Raw genomic sequence first — 21,760 nt, 5'->3', positions numbered from 1 at the left:
ACAAACTAGACAAGACACCTTACATGCAACATCAAACAATAATACTCTACATGCCCTGCAAGAGCACTGAGGAAAACTACCATTTTTACACAGGAATAAATAACACACAGGAGCGAGAAGGAGAAAGTGGTAAGAATCTGGACTGTTAATGTAAATGCTGTAAGTTTGATCTGAAATATTGCATTTGGACAATCTTGCGCATTATGTACTGCAAAAATAAAAAGCACCTCCTTTATTGCATGACACCAACAATTAACGGTGTTACTTTTTTCAGTCTCACTGCTGTAAAAAGTGCTGCCTTGTGAGGACATACAAGAAGCTTAAGGGGGGAAACAGTTAAAAACGGAAGAGACTGATATGAAAAAACAACAAAATGTAAACCTTGTCAGTTCAAGTGTCTTCCTCCCATATAACAGCAAATCAGCTTGAATACACAACCATAAGTGATTACCAGCATTATTGAAGCAATTTATTTGAGCTCTGATTATTAGTACCCTTTTCAGATTGATTGTGCTTGATCGCAATGCAAAATTGTACTGTTAATAATGTAATCATTTAATACCATGAAACCTAGAATTATATAGCATATATAATAACGATATAGAACTGTCTAACATGTTCTAGTCATAAAAGACTACCACACACCAGGCTGGGTAATGTAAAGTGATTTAGTGGATATTTTATATTATAAATGCACAACAATATGAGTATATTCACTACTGTTCCAAAGTTTGGGGTAAGATGTTTTTTTTAAATAATTCTCTTATGTTTACCAAGCATACATTATTTAATTAAAATACAGTGAAAACAGTTGTGCTGTTTAATATATTTTGTGGAAAATGTGATAAAAAAAAATTGGCAGTATTTATTTTAAACAAACCTAATCTAAATCTAACATCTAATTTAATGCATCTTTGCATAAAAATATTTTCATGAAAAAATATATCGTAAAAACTTTTGAACAGTAGTGTATATTCTCAAACTACAGCTTTCATTTTCATATAATTGCTTTGTCAACTCCATATTATTCATCATCTAAATTTAACGTTTCTTGCAAAATTACTTGAGCGTTCAGTGAAATGCTCACACGTTCACACATGTTCTCCTGCATCGTGATCTTCTGGTATCTCGGGAAGGGAAGGTTGTGAGGGTTAGGAACAATGTAGGTCAATACTTACTTTTTCCTCTCTTTATCCTTCTTGAGTGTGGCGGAGCTACCTGCCTGCAGGGTCTGGGCCTGCAGCAGCTCAGCAGCAGTCTTCTTCTGCTTGAAGCCGTTTAGCTCATCATCAAGAGCCTTTTTCTTGTCCTCTAGTTTCTTCTTCTCATCCTGGTGAAGCTTCTTGAGACGGTCAAACTTTTCATGAAGCTGTGACGTGAACACCACAGAGTCAGTATATGTTACGGAACAAACAATGCTACAGTAAAATAGTTCAATTTATAGAAGTAAACACTGACCCTTTTAAAAAAAAATTATAAATATATAATATATATATATATATATATATATATATATATATATATATATATATATATATATAGTTTGGATGCATTTGACTGTTTAATCCAGACCAGCTATATAGCTACTACAGATGTCACAATTCTCAATATAATATCGAACCGTTCGATACGACATCCACGGTTCAATATGCGCTTGTGAACTGCGGTTTTGCGTTTAAATAATATCAGTGTGTTTTATTACTCTGAGAATTGGCTCTGTGTGTGTGTGTGTACGTGTGTGCGCTCACATGCTGAGATGAGGAAACACCCCCACTTATATTTGAAAAAGTAACGCACACCGAGCATCTTCCCTTGTAATGACATGCAATAAGCCTTTCTAAACTTGTTGTCCAACAAAAGAGAACATTACAACTTGTTTTTACTTCACAACATCAGTCGAGTGTTTGAAATAACTCCCTTTTGTCATCTAAAGTGGCTTCCTATCCCAAGAATGAGGCAGAAAATATATTCTATACGGTAATAAAGGCTATGTCGATTAGAAATGGCTTACAAATGTTCTTAATCATTATGAAAATACCCGAGATGGCTTGAACACAGATAAACCATATATTGGTCGCATACGATGGTTTATTGTCCTTATATTTCATCATTCAAAGCGTTTAAATGTTATATCTTCTTTTCATTCAGTTACAGCGATAGCGATGTCTTTATTCATATTAGGGATTTCCTGGAGTTACTTCTATGATGCATATGTGGATTTTCTGGAGGGTGCACTTTTGGGTCCAGTATGAATGAAACACACATTACACAGGTAAAAATCTGAAAAAACAATACCTCTCTCAAAAAATGGTAAGTATTGTTGTAATGAGGTGCGATCTGACATTATCAAGTAGGCTATATCACCAAATCACACACAGAGTGCATTTAATAGTCTATTAAAACTCAGAATTCCAGGCATTCTAAATTGTAAACGGCAAAAATGCGTCTGTATGCTATTTATATTTATAACTTAATCTATCACACACAAAGAGTACCGTTTTTCTGCAGACATCAGCATAACACATTTAATAATCATTTATACAAGTTCAGTAAAGCAATAAGTGACTTACATTTTAGACATAATATTGCTTGTTTATGCTCAATTTTGTCAATGTAAAATAGTTCCAAACAAAGATCACAGCACTGTTTTGCGTCTCTGAGCAATGGACGTGTTTTCTTATTGAATGAATCAGCTTTTTGAACGAATCGGATGATAAAAATGATTCAGTGATTCACTCATTAACACAGTCAAATGCTTTGTTCCTGAATGAATCAGCCGTTTGAATGAATCGGTTGAATCTCAATGACTCACTCATTAACAGTCACATGCTGCCACCTACTAGCGGTTTTAATTTCATATTTCGACTATTTTCATGTCTTAAATTATTTTAATCAGTATTCAACGTTTGTTAAAAACAAAACATTAGGCCTATTTATGCACAGCTGTAACTGCAGTTTAAATGCATCCATGTCCCCTCTGAGATACATTAAACTGTGTAAATACATCTAAATGCTATTTCAGATGCAGATTACAGAAATGTTTTCTTATGATAGAATGAAAGACACTAAGAACCGGATGAAGTGCTTCTTATTCTTACCCAAAAATACAAAATGGAAGAAAGAGTTAAAACTGAACACAATCTTGCTACTCAAGCTGTGTATGAACATTTTAAATATATTTATTTGCTTCTTTTCCATTTTGCATTTACTTGTACTTCTACTTTCAATACTTAAGTACGTTTAAGATTTAAAAAATAATTTTCGTACTTAAGTACAATAAATATCACATACTAAACGGTGACTTCAACTTCTACCAAAGTCATTTTCTGGTAAGGTATCTGTACTTTTACTTGAGTATGGCTTTCAGATACTTTATACACCACTCCCACTTATGCATACCATGTATTGCATGAGCTGTGGATAACACTTTGACTACCTTTATAATTACTAATAGTATAATTACTACTAGGCAATGATTACAGTCTTCAAACCAACAAACCTCCTTTTCTGCCTCTTTCAGCTCTGCCTCCTTCTCTTTGACTCTCTGGACAAACATCTGCCTCATCTCCTCCTCTTTCTTCTGCAGCTCACCCATGAATTCATTCCTCTTGGCCTCGTATGTTTCCTGTAGGCTGAGCACAACAAACCACACACAAAATATATTTTTTAAAGAGATAATTCACCTAAAATGAATTAAATCGCTGAGATTAAGCCACTCAGTTCATATGGATTTGCTTTACAATGGCTTTTTAATCTTCTTGGATCTTTTAGGTTTTGGTTACCTGGACTTTCAATGAAGGGTCTCTCTAAAATGATCTTAAAGGGTTACTCCACCCCAAAATGAAAATTGTCATTAATCACTTACCCCATGTTGTTCCTAACCCGTAAAAGCTTCATTCGGAACACAATTTAAGATATTTTGGATGAAAACCGGTAGGCTTGTGACTGTCCCATTGACTGCCAAACAATTTACACTGTAAAGGCACAGAAAGGTATTAAAAACATCATCAGAATAGACTAGTCCATCTGCCATTAGTGGTTCAACCGTAACATTATGAAGCTACGAGAATACTTTTTGTACGCAAAAAAACAAACAGCAGTTCATCTCCTCTTTGTTCTCCAAAATGGCGCTACACTGATGCAGAGGAGACGAATTGTTGAATAAAGTCTTTTTTTTTTTTTTTTTTTTTTGCGTACAAAAAGTACTCTCGTCACTTCATAACGTTTTGGTTGAACCACTGATGGCAGATGGACTATTCTGATTATGTTTTTTATACTTTTCTGGGCCTGGACAGTGTTAATTGGGACAGTCACAAGCCTACCTGTTTTCATCCAGATCTTAAATTGTGTTCCGAAGAAAGAAAGAAGATTTTACGGGTTTGGAATGACATGGGGGTTAGTGATTAATGATATATATATATTTTTTTAAATGATTAATGATTGTGACGCTCTTCACCTGAAGGGTTTGCTGTCAGGGTCTGTGTCTTTGAATCCCATCTCCTCCAGCTTGCAGCGGCGGTATAGCTCATAATGGCGAGTGTGAGTCTGCTCTCGCAGGTCCTCCATGTTGACCCTGATCAGCATTTCTCTCAGCTTCACAAAATCACAGTGATTCTCATTCTCCACTGGAAAACACAAAACACATGATGTCCAATGGAAAATTACCACCAATGACCCCCAGCCATACTGGGACATAAAAAGAAAAGGGAATAACTTCCATCTGGACATGCCATACACATTAATTACTGCATTACCTTTAAGGTTGGAGTTAGTCTAAGACAGGGGTCGTCAAATCTGGACCATTCCTGCAGAGTTTAGCTCTAACCCCAATCAAACACACCTAAACATGCTAATCAGAGTCTTCAGGATCATTAGAAAATCACAGGTAGGTGAGTTTGATCAGGGTTGGAGCTAAACTCTGCAGCAGATTGGACCTCCAGGGTAAGATTTGAGGAACCCTGGACTAAGAGTTAAAGATCTGGGTGGTTTATGGAAAAGTTGACATGACACTATCTTAAGTAACAGTTGTACAACAATGTATTTTAAGCATGCGTTTAATTCTTAGTTGTATACAAGCTGTTTTGTATGACATTGTGTAATTGAGAGACCTTACTGAATATCTTAATTTAAAAAGAAAAAATCTTGTAAAGACAAAGTGATAAAAAAATAAATAAAATGTTTATAAGAAATTGTGACCATTTACAGAACCTAAAATAGACAATTTTAAAGTGTCTAACAGACGCTTTTTAAAATACACATAAAATGTTAATTAACATCTTGATGTTATGAAAAATGTGAATTTTGATAGCATTATTCCCTTTCATACCACTGATACAAAGACATGACCTCTTTTAACAGCCAGTCTGTATAACTCTGACCAGCTGTGATCTAGTATTGTTAACACTACCAAAATTCCCCCCAGCTGTTATTATAACAGTATAAACAAATAGATTTTTTACATTTGCTGAAGAAATCGTGAGTGGTTCTTGTGTGTGCAAAAGTTCATAGGATTTTTTTACCAGCTCACAAGCTGATGTACATTTGCTTACAAATGCATCCCATTCTACATGGTTTTAATCCATGTAACTTTGACCATTAATCAAGTAAACTATGTGCCATAAATCACGAGTAAACAATTGACACACAGCAGCAGTGATGCATGAAATCACACATCACATACAGGTCCTTCTCAAAAAATTAGCATATTGTGATAAAGTTCATTATTTTCTGTAATGTACTGATAAACATTAGACTTTCATATATTTTAGATTCATTACAACACAACTGAAGTAGTTCAAGCCTTTTATTGTTTTAATATTGATGATTTTAGCATACAGCTCATGAAAACCTAAAATTCCTATCTCAAAACATTAGCATATTTCATCCGACCAATAAAAGAAAAGTGTTTTTAATACAAAAAAAGTCAACCTTCAAATAATTATGTTCAGTTATGCACTCAATACTTGGTCGGGAATCCTTTTGCAGAAATGACTGCTTCAATGCGGCGTGGCATGGAGGCAATCAGCCTGTGGCACTGCTGAGGTGTTATGGAGGCCCAGGATGCTTCGATAGCGGCCTTAAGCTCATCCAGAGTGTTGGGTCTTGCGTCTCTCAACTTTCTCTTCACAATATCCCACAGATTCTCTATGGGGTTCAGGTCAGGAGAGTTGGCAGGCCAATGGAGCACAGTAATACCATGGTCAGTAAACCATTTACCAGTGGTTTTGGCACTGTGAGCAGGTGCCAGGTCGTGCTGAAAAATGAAATCATCTCCATAAAGCTTTTCAGCAGATGGAAGCATGAAGTGCTCCAAAATCTCCTGATAGCTAGCTGCATTGACCCTGCCCTTGATAAAACACAGTGGACCAACACCAGCATCACTGACTGTGGGTACTTGACACTGGACTTCAGGCATTTTGGCATTTCCCTCTCGCCAGTCTTCCTCCAGACTCTGGCACCTTGATTTCCGAATGACATGCAAAATTTGCTTTCATCCGAAAAAAGTACTTTGGACCACTGAGCAACAGTCCAGTGCTGCTTCTCTATAGCCCAGGTCAGGCGCTTCTGCCGCTGTTTCTGGTTCAAAAGTGGCTTGACCTGGGGAATGCGGCACCTGTAGCCCATTTCCTGCACACGCCTGTACACGGTGGCTCTGGATGTTTCTACTCCAGACTCAGTCCACTGCTTCCGCAGGTCCCCCAAGGTCTGGAATCGGTCCTTCTCCACAATCTTCCTCAGGGTCCGGTCACCTCTTCTCGTTGTGCTGCGTTTTCTGCCACACTTTTTCCTTCCCACAGACTTCCCACTGAGGTGCCTTGATACAGCACTCTGGGAACAGCCTATTCGTTCAGAAATTTCTTTCGGTGTCTTACCCTCTTGCTTGAGGGTGTCAATGATGGCCTTCTGGACAGCAGTCAGGTCGGCAGTCTTACCCATGATTGCGGTTTTGAGTAATGAACCAGGCTGGGAGTTTTTAAAAGCCTCAGGAATCTTTTGCAGGTGTTTAGAGTTAATGAGTTGATTCAGATGATTAGGTTAATAGCTCGTTTAGAGAACCTTTTCATGATATGCTAATTGTTTGAGATAGGAATTTTGGGTTTTCATGAGCTGTATGCCAAAATCATCAATATTAAAACAATAAAAGGCTTGAACTACTTCAGTTGTGTTGTAATGAATCTAAAATATATGAAAGTCTAATGTTTATCAGTACATTACAGAAAATAATGAACTTTATCACAATATGCTAATATTTTGAGAAGGACCTGTATATCCATATTTTATATCCTTCCATCAGGCTAAATTAAGTAAGAGCACATGAGCTGCCCTGTGGCTTCATGTGCTGATAGAGAGAGTGAGAGAGATTCAGAGTGATGTTACAGACAGCCTGAGGGCAGTCAGAGCACTGCTGCTATAATGTTACACATCAAATCACTACATGCATACCACACATTAAAAAAGACTGACAGGACAAATAGTGAATGAAGTGAGCTGGATTAGTACAGCTTATTGAACATGACAAATTATCATCATCATTGTACTGTAAATCCTCTTTTTCATATAAGACAAAAAGACACTGCAAAATGTATATGTACTTTAACATTCTTTAACACTGACAGTAATAATAAATGTTTAGTGAGCAGCAAATCAGCATATTAGAATAATTTCTGAAGGATCATGTGACAAGAATAATGGCTGCTGAAATGTTGTGCCATAACAGGAATAAATTATGTTTTAAAATATATTTACATAGAATACAGTTTGGGGTAGGTTGCACTAAGGGATTGTGATGCCATCAACCAATCACTGCTGTACTGACGTAATTTTCCTGTTGCTCCACAGTGATTAGTCACATGGAAGTTACAGCGAAGTTTCTCATTCTGACAGCCCTAATACAATAGCATTCTGCCCTGCTGTGAAAGAGAAAGAGGATGGTGTGTTGAAAGGGAGTGTCCAGGCTAAGCGCTGCAGAAAGAGGGGACGGGATGGGCTTGGATGTCCTGAACAAAGAGGCCAGGGCCAAACAGAGGGAAGAGCAGTGTCATTTCCTCTAGAAGACGTGACCAGCACTTACCCTGGACGGTTCCCCAAGGGTACTGGCGTGCTCGCACCATCTTGTTCCCAATCTTCACTTCCTCAGTGCTTCCCACCACTGCAAAAGGCAAATGACCCTGTACAGCACATAAAAAACACCCACAAGCAAATAATTTAGCAGAAATACTCCAGTCTATTTTAAGCTCTGACAGTAACAGACTTGATTATGCAACATTTAAATCCATTTAATTAAAAAATACATGCTGTTCTGTGTAACTTTGTAGAATCCTGAAAAAAATGTATCACGATTTACACAAAAATATTAAGCAGCACAACTGTTTTCAACATTGATTAAAAAAAAATCTTGAGCACCAAATCAGCATTTTAGAATGATTTCTGAAGGATCATGTGCCACTAAAGACTGGAGTAATGGCTGCTGAAAACTCTCCTTTCTAAAGGCCTATAAACAGTAGTTTAACTAAATGCATTTGTCTGTCAATCAGTATGGTTCTAAGAGCGTTAACACAGAGGAATAACACATCATCCACCTCTCTACTCAAGTGCTACTACGTCTCACAGTGGTGAAACCCTCATAAAGAAATTACCTTGTTAAGATAACATTTACTAGCCAAGAATGGCCTTTAAATCTACTGAGAAAAATATGAGGGCACATCCCATTTGAAATGAGTGGGAAGGGACCTGAGGTCAGCTATCTTTGTTTTCATGGTTAACCAGTACTGGGAGACCTCCACAGCAACCCCGCAGGCACAGGCTGTGTGGTGAACTGACATTCATTCATTCAGCCTGCTCTATACGAGTGTGTCTATCCCACAGTAAAAACATGTTCTTGTGAGAGTCCACTGAAGAAGAATGCCTCTCCTTTTGTGGTGTCATTTCCTGTGAGCAAACATAGGCAGGAAAGCTGGACACCATATGGACTCATTCTCACTTAAACTGTTGAACTATGATGTGAAATGAGAACTGGACAAGCGCTGAAGTATAAAATATGGCTGTGTTGTCTCCAAGCACAACAGGACATAGCACATTTGTGATTGATTCTATGTAAAAGGATTTCAAGCGGAAGAGGAATGAATCAGTCTTAATCTTATTTCTGTAATCAAATAATACAAAATACTGTAAGTGCATTTTGTTCTCTTATATAGCACATAGTAACTAGATTTTAGACGTAGAAACACAAAGGCAAAACATTTCTTAACTATCTGCACAATCTTAGGTATCACTCATTTCAGAAACACATACAATGTAGGATGAGTTACACACCAAAGCTTAATACTTCAGGGTTAGGGGCCTTTTTTTAATATAAGCAATATTTAGGGCCCAAGCCAGTAAGGCGCAGGGCCCTATTGTTCTTCTAAGGATTATTATTTTTTTTTTTTTTTTTATTTTTTTTTTTATTTTTTATTTCAATCATCCGGGCACTTTTGGGGGCCTTAACGTGCCCGAAAACTCTCGAAAATTGGCACGCACATTGGAACCTGCGGCCATTAGGACGCCGCTGAGGCTGGGACCCGGGCGTGGCACAGGGGCTCTACGGCGCCCCCTGGAAAATTGTCAGAAAACTTGATGTATAGCTCACACATACTTGCACGTATTCATATGAAACTCGGTACACATATAGAACTCATTGAGCTGAACAACTTCCGCGCAGCATGTCATAGGCTCCGCCCAACAGGAAGTCGGCTATTCAGGGCTGTTTAAAAAGCGCATGCTCTGGAATTTGATATACTCCTCTGAGGATTTCCATACGATTGCCACCAAACTCGGTGAACATGATCTCAAGACATTGGGGACGCTAAATTGCGAAGATATTTTTGATATGTCGAACGGTTTGCCCGTGGCGAGGCGATGAAGTTATGGCGAAAAATGAGACCCAGGAAATGCCTAATAACGTCCACATACATTGTATGATGTAGATCAAACTTCAGTGATTTGTTCTTTGTATGATGCCGATCGGATAGATGTGACTATTATGACTGAAAGTTATAGCGCCACCAACTGGCTGCAGGAAGTGTGTCGTTTTCAAAATGCTTTGAATTCAGCATCTTATTTTTACTCGATTTGCTTCAAACTTCACCAGAATAATGTCAAAACACGGCCGATGTAAAACTGTGAAGGGAAGATTGATATCTAAAATTATGTTGCCATGGCAACGTGTCAAAGTTGAAAATTCGTTTCTGGTGATTTTGAGGCAGATAACATGTTTAGAATGTCATGAAACTCAACACACATATGAGTATTAATGATAGTTAGACACTGGAAAAAGCTCATATACGGGCGTGGAAGAGGCACTCTATAGCGCCACCTTTTGTCAAAAATGAGGGGGTTAGTTTTAGCTACAGACCCCAAACTCGGTACATAAATTGTTCTAATTAATCCGGACAACTTTCTAATTTACAGTCATTAGCTACGACCAACAGGAAGTCGGCTATATTTATTTTAATGTGGGTTTTTTTTAAAAACGGGCTGTAAACAAATTAATACTCCTCCAAGCAGAAACACGGAAATCACACCAAACATTTTTTATCATGATGCCAAAATACTGAAGATGCTAAATTGCGGACAGATTTAGGATATCTTGAACGATGATTTAATGGCAATTTATTAAAGTTACAGTAAAAAAGATCATTTCTTTTTTTTTTTTATCTTTTAAGAGCAGCTTCCAAACACTTCATAAAAAATTACATACACAGAACAATACAGTCTGAGGATATGTGATTAATTTTATGAATTTACAATACACTATGCAGAGGAGAAAATTTGAAAACTATCAGAGAGCTCTTAGACTGCTTCTGAGTGAGAGATCCCTGTCAGCCTGCAGCTGAGTGAGGGGTGGGGGTGGGGTGGGGTGTGAGTGACTGTGTGAGTGACTGTGTGGATTGAGCCAGTGGGTGAGAGAGAGAAAGAGAGAGAGAGGGTCTGTTTTTTTAAATCTTTAAAAAATGCTTATAAATCATTAAAGATTTTGATAACACTTTATAATAAGGTCTCAATTCTTAACATTAGGAAATGCATTAATTAACGTGAACTAACAATGAAAAATATATTTTTACAGCATGTTAATTCTTCCATGATAGTATGAACTAACAAAGAACAATTTTTTTAAAGCATTTATTAATCTTTTTAATGTTAGAAAATTAGTCATGTTCAAAAGATAAACTTTAAAATGTAATAATATATAAACACATTTTGGAATTAATATTGATCAACATTAAATGGTATATAATTATTAATGATTATATATATATATATATATATATATATATATATATATATAATGATAGCTACAGACACCAAACTCGGTACATAAATTGTTCTTATTAATCCGGACAACTTTCTAATTTACAGTCATTAGCTACGACCAACAGGAAATCGGCTATTTTTTTTTTTTATGTGTTTTTTTTTTTTTTAAACGGGCTGTAAACAAATTCATACTCCTTCAAGCAGAAACCAAAAATTCACACCAAACATTTTTTCACATGCTTCCAAGATACTGAAGATGCTACATTGCGGACTGATTTAGGATATCTTGAACGGTGATTTAATGGCAATTTATTAAAGTTACAGTAAAAAAGAACACTTTTTTTTTTTATCTTTAAAGAGCAGCTTCCAAACACTTCATAAAAAATTACATACACAGAACAAGACCGTCTGAGGATATGTGATTAATTTCATGAATTTACAATACACTATGGAGAGGAGAAAATTAAAACTATCAGAGTTCTCCTGTCTCTGTGCTTCTAATGTTTGCGGTAGGTGACTGGGTGGGTGACTGACTGTGTGAGTTCAGTGAGTGTGGAGGGGGAGAGAGAGAGAGAGAGAGAGAGGGGGTCTGTTTAAACTTCTCAATAAAATCCTTAAAAAATGCTTATAAAGCATTAAAGGTTTTGATAACACTTTATAATTAAGTCTCTTTTGTTAACAGTAGGGAATGCATTAATTAACATGAACTAACAATGAAAAATATATTTTTTACAGCATGTTAATTCTTCATTGATAGTATGAACTTACAATGAACAAAATATTTTTAATATTAGAAAAATAGTCATGTTCAAAAGATAAAACTTTAAAATGTAATAATATATTAACACATTTTGGAATTGATTTTGATAAACATTAAATGGTATATATTTATTAATGATGTAAATTAACAACAGTTAAATAATGTTGTTTTTAACATTGGTTAATTCACAAATAACATTAAATATTAACAATATATGTTTTACTTTATTCATTTGTGTTAGAATAAATTATTCATGTTAGTTAATGGAAAAATAAATCATTAAAAAATGCTTATAAATCATTAAAACCTTTGGTAACTATAATAATTTCTCATTTGTTAGCATTAGTAAATGCATTAACTAACATCAACTACCAATGAAAAATATATTTTCACAGAATTTAAAGTTTTATATGTTGTTCTGTGTGTGTGTGTTTCACAGAGTTGATGGTTTGGAATAACCCTTTAATTGCCGTATCCCTTAAAACCAAACTGCCAGAGGGTTACTGTAATGTGTGTGCTCGCTGGGCACCGTTTTATCGATGCCACCGGGATGGCGTATGCTGACGGCTTGGGCCCGTCATCGCTGCTCGCAGCTATATTAATAATTATTACTCTACACATATTAAAAGAACATCATGTTTAGTGCATGTGACATTAGTAACTGAACTTAAACCAAAATCACATTTTCATCTTCCTGAAAACCAAAAATAAGTTTATTTAATAATCAATAAATTAATCAAATAATTTCATGTTTCTACTCCAATTTAATTTGTTGTGAAATTTAAACTATTTTAAAGTGATGTGACATGTGGCCAAGTATGGTAACCCATACTCGGAATTAGTTCTCTGCATTTATACCATCCAAAGTGTACACACAGACAGCAGTGAACACACACACACCGTGAACACACACCCGGAGAAGTGGGCAGCCATTTATGCTGCGGTGCCCAGGGAGCAGTTGGGGGTTCGGTGCCTTGCTCAAGGGCACCTCAGTCGTGGTATTGAGAAAGCGCTGGTTATTCACTCCCCCCACCTACAATCCTGAGACCTGAGACAAGAACCCGTGACCTTTGGGTTACGAGTCGGACTGTCTAACCATTAGGCCACGACTTCCCACAGTACAAGTTAAATAATAAAGACATAATGAAATATTGAAAGTAGTGGTCAACCGAAATATCGGCAAGGCATTTTTTCAAATATCGGCATTGGCTGAGAAGTTTTCCTGTTTGGCCGATGCATTAGATGTGATTTTTATTTTGACGGTGCGCCATACTTTTATTTTGACATGCTGAGAACTGCAGCGCCTGAGCACACAGTCCTCCCTCTTGTTCGCTGTTGTCGTTAACAGTTCAATCTAATACGGATAGAAGTCTGTCTAATAATCAGATAGAACTGTTAAACAAAGGAATTAAGTAACAAAAATTTGTATAACGATTGCTTTTATATTAGTAGTAATAGAAAGGCAAACATTTTAATACTTTGTTTGCCATCAGCATTCAGCAAATACGCATTTATATCATTTAAATTAATCTCTGAATGACTAATGAACATTTAATTTCACAAACCTTGCAAACCAATCCAGTTGTGAGATCTTGTGAAGTGTGCATTTGTATCCTGCATGATTGCGTGTTCTCTGCATGACGGTCGGTCTGTGCGAATTGAATGCGGACAGGAGGAGAGTTCAGCTTCACTGGAGACGTGCAGTCAACAAACTTTAAACTCGTGATTTTAAATTATGCTGCGTTTTATGCATTTGCCCACTGCTATATTCATGTCATTTTCACTGTGTGCTGTATGTAAAATGGGTGTTACCTTTATTTGAAAAAATATGATTCCCAATGCACACAAACTTCCCAGAATACCGAGTGCCCTGTTGGTCACGGTGTTTACTTCTTTTTTAATTATATTCTTATTCATTTTTATTTATTTGCGAAAAATACTTTGTCATTAAAGTAGGGCTGCAACAACTAATCGATAAAATCGATTATTATCGATTATGAAAATCATCGACAACGATTCTCATTATCGATTAATCGGGTCTGCCCACAGTGTACGTCCAACTTCAGCTGGTTAGTCAAATTACGGCACTGAATAATGCATTTCTATGGACAAAATGCATCTAAAAATAGTGGAGGAAACAGAATGAGATTCTGCCGGAGAAGCACGTGATCCAAGCTGCCCAAAACATGATAATTCTTTATTTTAAGCTTTAAGTTAATGCATAAGAGTAATGGCTTGCCCTGTCAGGCGCTTTGACAGATGCGTGTGCGTCCTCAGCGCAAAAACGTTCAGTTTACGGTCATATCCTTATCTATAAATGCCACAAATTCACGCGAGCATTTCCATTTTTGCATAAAGGTCCGTCCTGACAGTCTGTGTTAAGTTTAAAATACCGAATGAGAGCCGGTGCGGCGGGCGCGCGCACGCGCGTCAGACGGACAGAACACAGTAGAGAGGGAGACAATTAATAGGCTTTTCAGCGCAAACATATCCACTGTGCTGAATTATCTGTTGTTGAAAGTTAATTTAAGGTTTAAAAGTCAACATGCAGTGCGAATATTTTATGAGAGTAGGAACTTTAAAGGGATAACAGCGTGTAATTGTCTGTCTGAATATAAACATGAGACGCTCCATAACGGCCTTTTACAGGATAAAGAAATGACGAGGTGACTGTGATCAAAGTAGTTCCTGCAGAACATTACTCTTACCTGTTGGTTAACACTGAGTTTGTGTTTTTATTCGTCTTTATTATTATCTTTATTATTTAAATTTTTAATAGAGGTTTAAACTATATTCAATTTTTACAATGCTTAACAAATTTATGTAAGTTTAACAATGTGTTTATGTAAGGTTTGTGCCACTGCTGCTCTAAAGTAACAGTATTGGTGATAACCAAAATCATTTTTCGGCTTTCTGTACTGGTTAGTACTCCAATATGTGTAAGCTCTTTAGTAACAGTAGTAGGCTATTTTTAATGCTATAATATCATTATTGCTGTTATCTATGAAAGAAAACCAGAGCACTTATTTTTTCTTGTATTTTTTATTTGAGTATTTTTTTTTCGCGATACCCAATTGCAGTCAAAAAGTACATAAACAATACCAGCAAGAATGCAAGCTGTTATGAGGCCATTTTTTATTATTATGTCCAATAAATGACAATAACATTTTTAAATTTAAACAAATTTTTGACAAATTTCTAAAATATGTTTTCTCTTTATTATGATAAGTGGTCTAATAAATTAAGCACTGTATGTTTTCATAGCATTCAGTTGTCACGTTTGTTTGTAGAACATTGGGCAGAATGTGGAATAGTGTTTTTTTTGGTCAATATTTTTTAATCCGATTAATCGATTAATCGAAAGAATAATCGGCCAACTAATCGATTATCAAAATAATCATTAGTTGCAGCCCTACATTAAAGTATAAATGGGTTTATTTAACACATTTATTTTTTAATCCATTTTCAGATGATTTCAAATTTCTTAAATATTAATTCAAATTAAAAAAAATATATCTGCTTTTTATTGGCCACCCTGCATCGGCTGTCAAAAAACAAATATCAGGTCAACCACTAATTGAAAGACATAAAAAAAAATATGAAAAAAAAAAATGAGTATGTAATATAATGCAATACATTTATTACAATTCTCATTCCTAGAGTCATTTTTTCCAGCTGACTAAGGTGTTTTGGACATTGAATGGCTTTTCTGAGGTAAGTTGTTTATCATTTTCCTATGGTTTAAACAATTGAGTAGTTTATCCACGTTGTGTGCACACGTAAAACACAGACAGAGTCAAAACGTGTCATCGAAGAAGCTCTAATTAAATTAGCAAAAAAAAAAAACCTCTCAATGATTTTGACCCTTCAAAGCGGTTTCGGCTGAAAATAATTTTTTTTATCCAAATATAAGTGACTTACATTCATGGTGGAGTTGATCTCTGCCACAGTCTCATCGTCAGTGGGAAACTGGTAGATCTGGACACCGTTGCTCACCAACTCACTTGTGATCTTAATTTTGAACTTAGCAAGTTCACTCTTTGAGATGGCATCTGATTTGGCGATGATAGGTATGATATTCACCTGTACATAAGAGGAGAAAGACTTTTGTAGGCATTTGGGAATAATCAGTAATCAGAAATTAAATCATTTATACACACATGAATTAAAATGACAATCAAAGTGCATATACAACCCCAAACAGCTCTAGTGAGTAAATATTTTCCTTTCAGACAGCTAACTTTCAACCACTCAGGCAATAAATTACTAAATACAGATGTAAGCAACTCAAAGCAACCTCGGAACATCTGGCTAAGTCCAGATAAATATAGATACTCAGCTTCTCTCCTCTTTTATGCCTGAGCAAACTGAATAAATGGCACACGGAATGCTGAAAAATACTGCATTTACTTTATGTGCAGAGGCTGCTGCAGACACCTGTATCTGCACAAATCTCTTTAAAATTTTAATTAGGAGCAGCTAATGCAATTAAAATGAACTCCATAGAATGCTGTGAAAGCTTACATAAGCACATCATGCTCACATCTAAATGTGCCTCAAACAGAACAGAATTAAGCATATGCAGCTATTTGATATTCACTTTGAAACCAATTCAAAGAGGACATTTAAAGAGATAGCTCAGTTAGAGAACCTCTGTCCCCATTCACTTTCATTATATATTATAGAAAAAAAAGGCCTGGATGTTCATTAAAAATTATTTTGTTTTCCACAAAAGAAAGACATAGTTTAGGAACAACTTGAAGGCGAGTAAATTACTTTTATTTTTGGATGAATTATTCCTTTAATCTCAGGTCTCGTGAGGGATATAAACTACCTATGCAAGATAAGTGCTAACCATGCTAATAGGGGGGATAATCAAACACCCCTCCTCCACTCATGACACACAAGTGCACATATGGAGTGCTCTGATCCCACTCACTCAGTTTTTACACTCCCTGCCACCCACACCACCATCTAAATACTATTCTAAGTAGCCTGGCCACTAGATTTACACTTTGTCTGTTTCCTGTAATTTACTACTGATGAATTGTGAGGTTCACACAGGCACTTTAAATAAAGGTTTAGCCACAGTGTGAGTACACAGGCATCTCTTCTCAAGCATACGAGGCAACTGTTAGGCTCAGCTTCAGATCTAAGAGACCATCTTTGTTCAGGGAGTCTGTGCAGCACAGAGAGAAATGAAAGAGAATGCAGTATTACACAGCTGACCTTCTACACAGCTCCAATGGCATTAAACATGGCATAGCCATCAGCTGAATGCTTAATAACCCACATCAACCATTCTGTGAAACAGTAAATAATGCTAAGCCACATTTATGGAGCAGACGTTACTTTTATTATTAGCTAAATTATAAAAGTTGTATTTGCTAGAATAATAATAAAAAAAAAAGTTTAAATTACAGTCATGGAGTAGTGCATTGTTTATTAAAATACTGCACCGACAAAGATATTTATCCTGGTGACCATATCATCATACTGGTCAAACTTGTGTGATCAAAAAAAATTTTTTTAATAAAATGCATCACTAACCTTACTGTCCAACTTCTTCATAGTAACCAGGTCAAGGGACTTTAGTGAGTGTCCAGTGGGAGCGATGAAATACAGACAGGCGTGGATCCGTGTATCATGATAACTGTGTAGGGTGCGTTTAATCTTCAGTTCCTCCTGAAGGTACACTTCAAACTGAGCATCGATGAACTCCACAATAGATTTGTAACTGCAAGTTGAACAATGAAAGAAGCGGAAATAATTACTTACAGCCAAAAAACAAAACAAAAAAACACTTAAGTAAGATTAGTGTTACTATACAAAGAGTTTAAGGCTTCAGGCTTATGACAGAACTGTAATAAAACTCTATGAGGGGAAAAGGTACTGGTTCAGGCATCTATAAATAGTTGAATAGCTCAAGACTCATAAAACCACATCTGCAGGCAAAATCAAGCTTGTCACAAACATTCAGCTTAATAACATGCTGTTTCAGTCAAATCTGAATGCCATGAAAATCCTTTATAACTGTCTTACGGCATCAGAAACCTGAAAGTGGGATTATATCTGGTTTCCTGACACCATACACCATTTATATTATAATGAGCTCTGCACACAAAAGTGTCACATGACAGAGATCAAGAAAATAAGTTTTTTTTTTTCTAATGAAAAATTCATTAAAGACTCTGAAGTCCCAAAATAAACAAGGGCATAAGAGGGTAGTGAATCCTCTGTGGAATCTTTTAATTTATCAGTAAAAATAAATCATTTATTGTTGTAGAATTCCAAAAAAAGAAAGAAAAAAAAGAATCCAAGACAATGTTCTTTGCAGTCATGACTAATGACAAATAAAGCTGATCTTAGTTTCTCATCTTAGGTGTATTCTGTTATTAAACATATCAGGCCGAGTTTAATATATAATAATAATAAATTATGTTTATAATAAAATAGTTTAATCGCATTGACACAAATTTCCATGTATTATTAAAGGGATAGCTCACCCAAAAACGTGAATTGATGAATTGCCTAAAAATCTTCTTTACTGTTTTGCTAAAAAAAAATTTTTTTTAAAGTCACCAACATCTTAGATGGCCTGGGGGTGAGTAAATTAACAGCTTTTTTTTGTTTGTTTTGGGTGAACTATCCCTTTAAATATAAGTAAGCAAATTCTACTTATAAATCAAATGACAAACGTACTAGTGGAAGCTTATAAGTAACATTTTGGATCATCATACGATTAATTTTTTTCTCTGGTTAAAGCAGCTTGAGCATTGGTTTCCTTAACCTCATTTGATCACAAGCAGACCTCACCTGTCCTCTTTGTTGATCTGATCTGCAAAGCCAACAGTGTTGACCACAGTGAGCTTGAGGCGAACGTTGCTCTCCTGTAGCTCATAAGTGTTGGATTTGAGCTGTACTCCAGGCTGATTGTGCTGTGTTGGTTCACCCTCAAATTTGGTGTTGAACAGGGTATCCATGAGGGTGGACTTTCCCAAACCCGTCTCGCCTGGAAGAAACACCGCAATAAGTTACCAGGCTCTAAATTTAAGCCTTTAAAAATATTACTATGTACATACACAATTCTTAATTAATTATTTTTTCTATAATGGTGTATAGGATATTTTAAATAATAAAATAAGGCTTGCTATATTATAGTTGTCTCTACATAACAGACAAGGATAAAAGGAATTTTTAGCATCAGAATTACACACATCAGCTTTAATACAAAAGTGCACTATTTTGTTGATGCATACACTTCAGATTTTAACCAGCATAATCGGTGTGTAAAAGTCTAAAAGCCATGCAGCGATCCTGGCTCAGTCTGCCTAAAGGTCCTATTCTTGCTTTCCTGACAACCACAAGCGCAGTAGAAATGGACATCATGCAACACCACCAGAATGTTAATTATACGGATGGATTTGCCATTTCTTCATAAATTCAGCCTGTAGATCCCATTCCCACGGGCCCCTCACTACAGGCATGAGCAAAAAGCCTCGTCTGACACCTAAAAATAAAGCAGCGATACTCTAGCCAGATCAAATACTGATGAACAGTGACTATCACAAGGTATGAAAATCGTGAAACTGGAATTAAAGGTAATGCAGGCATCACACACTGATCATCACATAACTCAATCAAAGATGATGGTTATATGAATCACAAGCATCTCATCTCTTCTCCAGATAATCACGGCATTATATTTACAGCATGCCAAAGCACTCAGCATTCACTAAACCTGAAGCATTGAGGCTGAACCTGAATATCAATGATCAGGAATGAAGAGAGGAGAGAAAGGCCTGCTTGACAATGGTCCCTTGCCATTTGTCAAATTCCCTACACACTAGTTTCTAGAGAGTTCTGTCGTTACCTCCTTAGAGCTTTAGCAGAAATGGGATAAAAGCCCTGGAAGATGCCCTGAACTTTAAGGGATGCTAACAAAGAATCTGAAACAATGCTGTCTTCATATAAATAATTCAAAAGGCAAAGTGAATAACAAAATCATGAACACTTCATAGTAGGGGTCGACCGATATGTGTTCTTCAGGGCCGATGCCGATACCGATTATTACAGACCAAGTAGACCGATAACCGATATATTGAACCGATATATATGTCTGGTGTAAAAATGAAAATGAATGTCAAAATTAAGAATAACAAGGTTCTAACAAAAATGGCCTTCCCTAGTGTTGGTTGCACTTCTTACTCTTGTCTTCCCCCATGCATCCATCTACAATAAGGGTAATATATAAAGAGAGAGTTAAAAGTGGGGCCACTGTATGCTTCATGATTAAGCCTATGAATACTAAATACTACAGCTAAACAGCTTGGGGAAATGTAAGTATTTGGCTTCAATAATTTACATGTTAGAAATGTATGTGTAATAGCATAACCTCTCATAATTCCTCATTAATTATTTTTGGTTGACTAAATCATAACCTACAAGAGGGGACTATTCAATTCATCATCTAATGCACATCAATTGATTAATTTAAAAAGCGCAATGTATATAATAAGTGTAAATAATTTTATTTTCTTCATAGCTCCATTGTAGAAGTTGCGAAGAAGACCGCAACTATTTTAATGAAACTATAACACTAATAGACTGTTATAGGCTCACTTGATTCAATAGCCTATTGAAATGTCCCAATTTCCGTCATCACAATCTTGGCCTATGTGACAGTATCTTAATCTTGGCCTATGTGACAGTAATTTCCATTAGTTTTCATTTACAGTGCAGTGCAAATGAAGGCATAAAACATTAATTTAATTTATCTTTACTATTAAAATTAAAACATGGAAGAAATAGCGTATTGTGTGATTTGTTCTTTTAAACAAAGGTTGTAATAATTGTAGTAGTATTAGTAAATAAACCAAACTTTTATTTTGACGGGTTGCCATGAGGACCTCTTAAGTTTCTGTAGCCTATTTATGATATGACGATCGTTTTACTCAAACGAAACAGTCAAATGCTCATGAAGTAACTCTCAGAGCAGTTCTGGGGATAATGTTCATATATTTATGTCCTCATTTAGTGACATGGCAGATGTGGAAAACACCGCGAGCGTCGCGCACTTCAGTGTGTGTGTGTGTGTGTGTGTGTGTGTCAAAACCGCGCGTCTGTGCCATTCACATATACAGAGACACGCCGAACATGCAGAATTCATATTTAAATAGTCTTTTTGCAGCTTAATGTTTACAGATAGTCCATATTGTGAATTGATTTAAGTGTACTGACCTACTTTTGATTAGTTCATCCAAACTTTGACTAATTCCGTGACTCCGCGTTATACAGTAAATGCTATTTATATGACTGGATTCCGCGATTCCCCCTGCGTTTCCCCCATCTCGGAAACCATAAATAGATAATATTGAGGTTTTTACAACTTCAGTGTAGTGGATTGTAATTTATTGCAACTTGAGCAACGTCTGCTGCTGCCTTTGAGAGATAACTGATGCGTGATGAAGCAGCACCAGTTAGCAAGCGCTTTCGGTGTGAGAGTGCCTTTAGTCTTCCACGTTGATTGGTCGGACTCCTGACTAACAAATCAAATGCGCGGTGGGCGGAGACTGCTCTAGGCCACAGAGTGGTGAGTTCCGACAGGCTGCATCAGAGCCAAATAGTGGTTTTCATTTTATCGCCACATCGGTTTTGAAAATGACCGATACCGATTATCATACAAATGCTTAATATCGGTGCCAATAA

General features: G+C 36.2%; 1 protein-coding gene across 5 annotated transcripts in view; it reads right to left on the bottom strand.

The window, feature by feature from the left end:
* The window catches only part of LOC306883149 (septin-6), a 30,988-nt gene that overhangs the window by 4,999 nt on the left and 4,229 nt on the right, over window positions 1-21,760 (bottom strand). For all 5 annotated transcript variants that reach the window (XM_079438265.1, XM_079438262.1, XM_079438263.1 and 2 more), the window contains exons 3-9: window positions 18,869-19,064; window positions 17,603-17,789; window positions 15,974-16,135; window positions 8,072-8,168; window positions 4,457-4,625; window positions 3,500-3,632; window positions 1,179-1,369 (exon numbers count right to left, since the gene is read on the bottom strand). In XM_079438265.1, coding sequence (XP_079294391.1) covers window positions 1,179-1,369; window positions 3,500-3,632; window positions 4,457-4,625; window positions 8,072-8,168; window positions 15,974-16,135; window positions 17,603-17,789; window positions 18,869-19,064 — 1,135 coding nt within the window. The remainder of the gene's footprint in view (window positions 1-1,178; window positions 1,370-3,499; window positions 3,633-4,456; window positions 4,626-8,071; window positions 8,169-15,973; window positions 16,136-17,602; window positions 17,790-18,868; window positions 19,065-21,760) is intronic.

Source organism: Barbus barbus (genome assembly GCF_936440315.1).
Source record: "Barbus barbus genome assembly, chromosome: 17".
NCBI classification, from domain to species: domain Eukaryota; kingdom Metazoa; phylum Chordata; class Actinopteri; order Cypriniformes; family Cyprinidae; genus Barbus; species Barbus barbus.
Note: the sequence above shows the minus strand (reverse complement) of the source record. Positions and strands in the feature narration are given on the sequence as shown.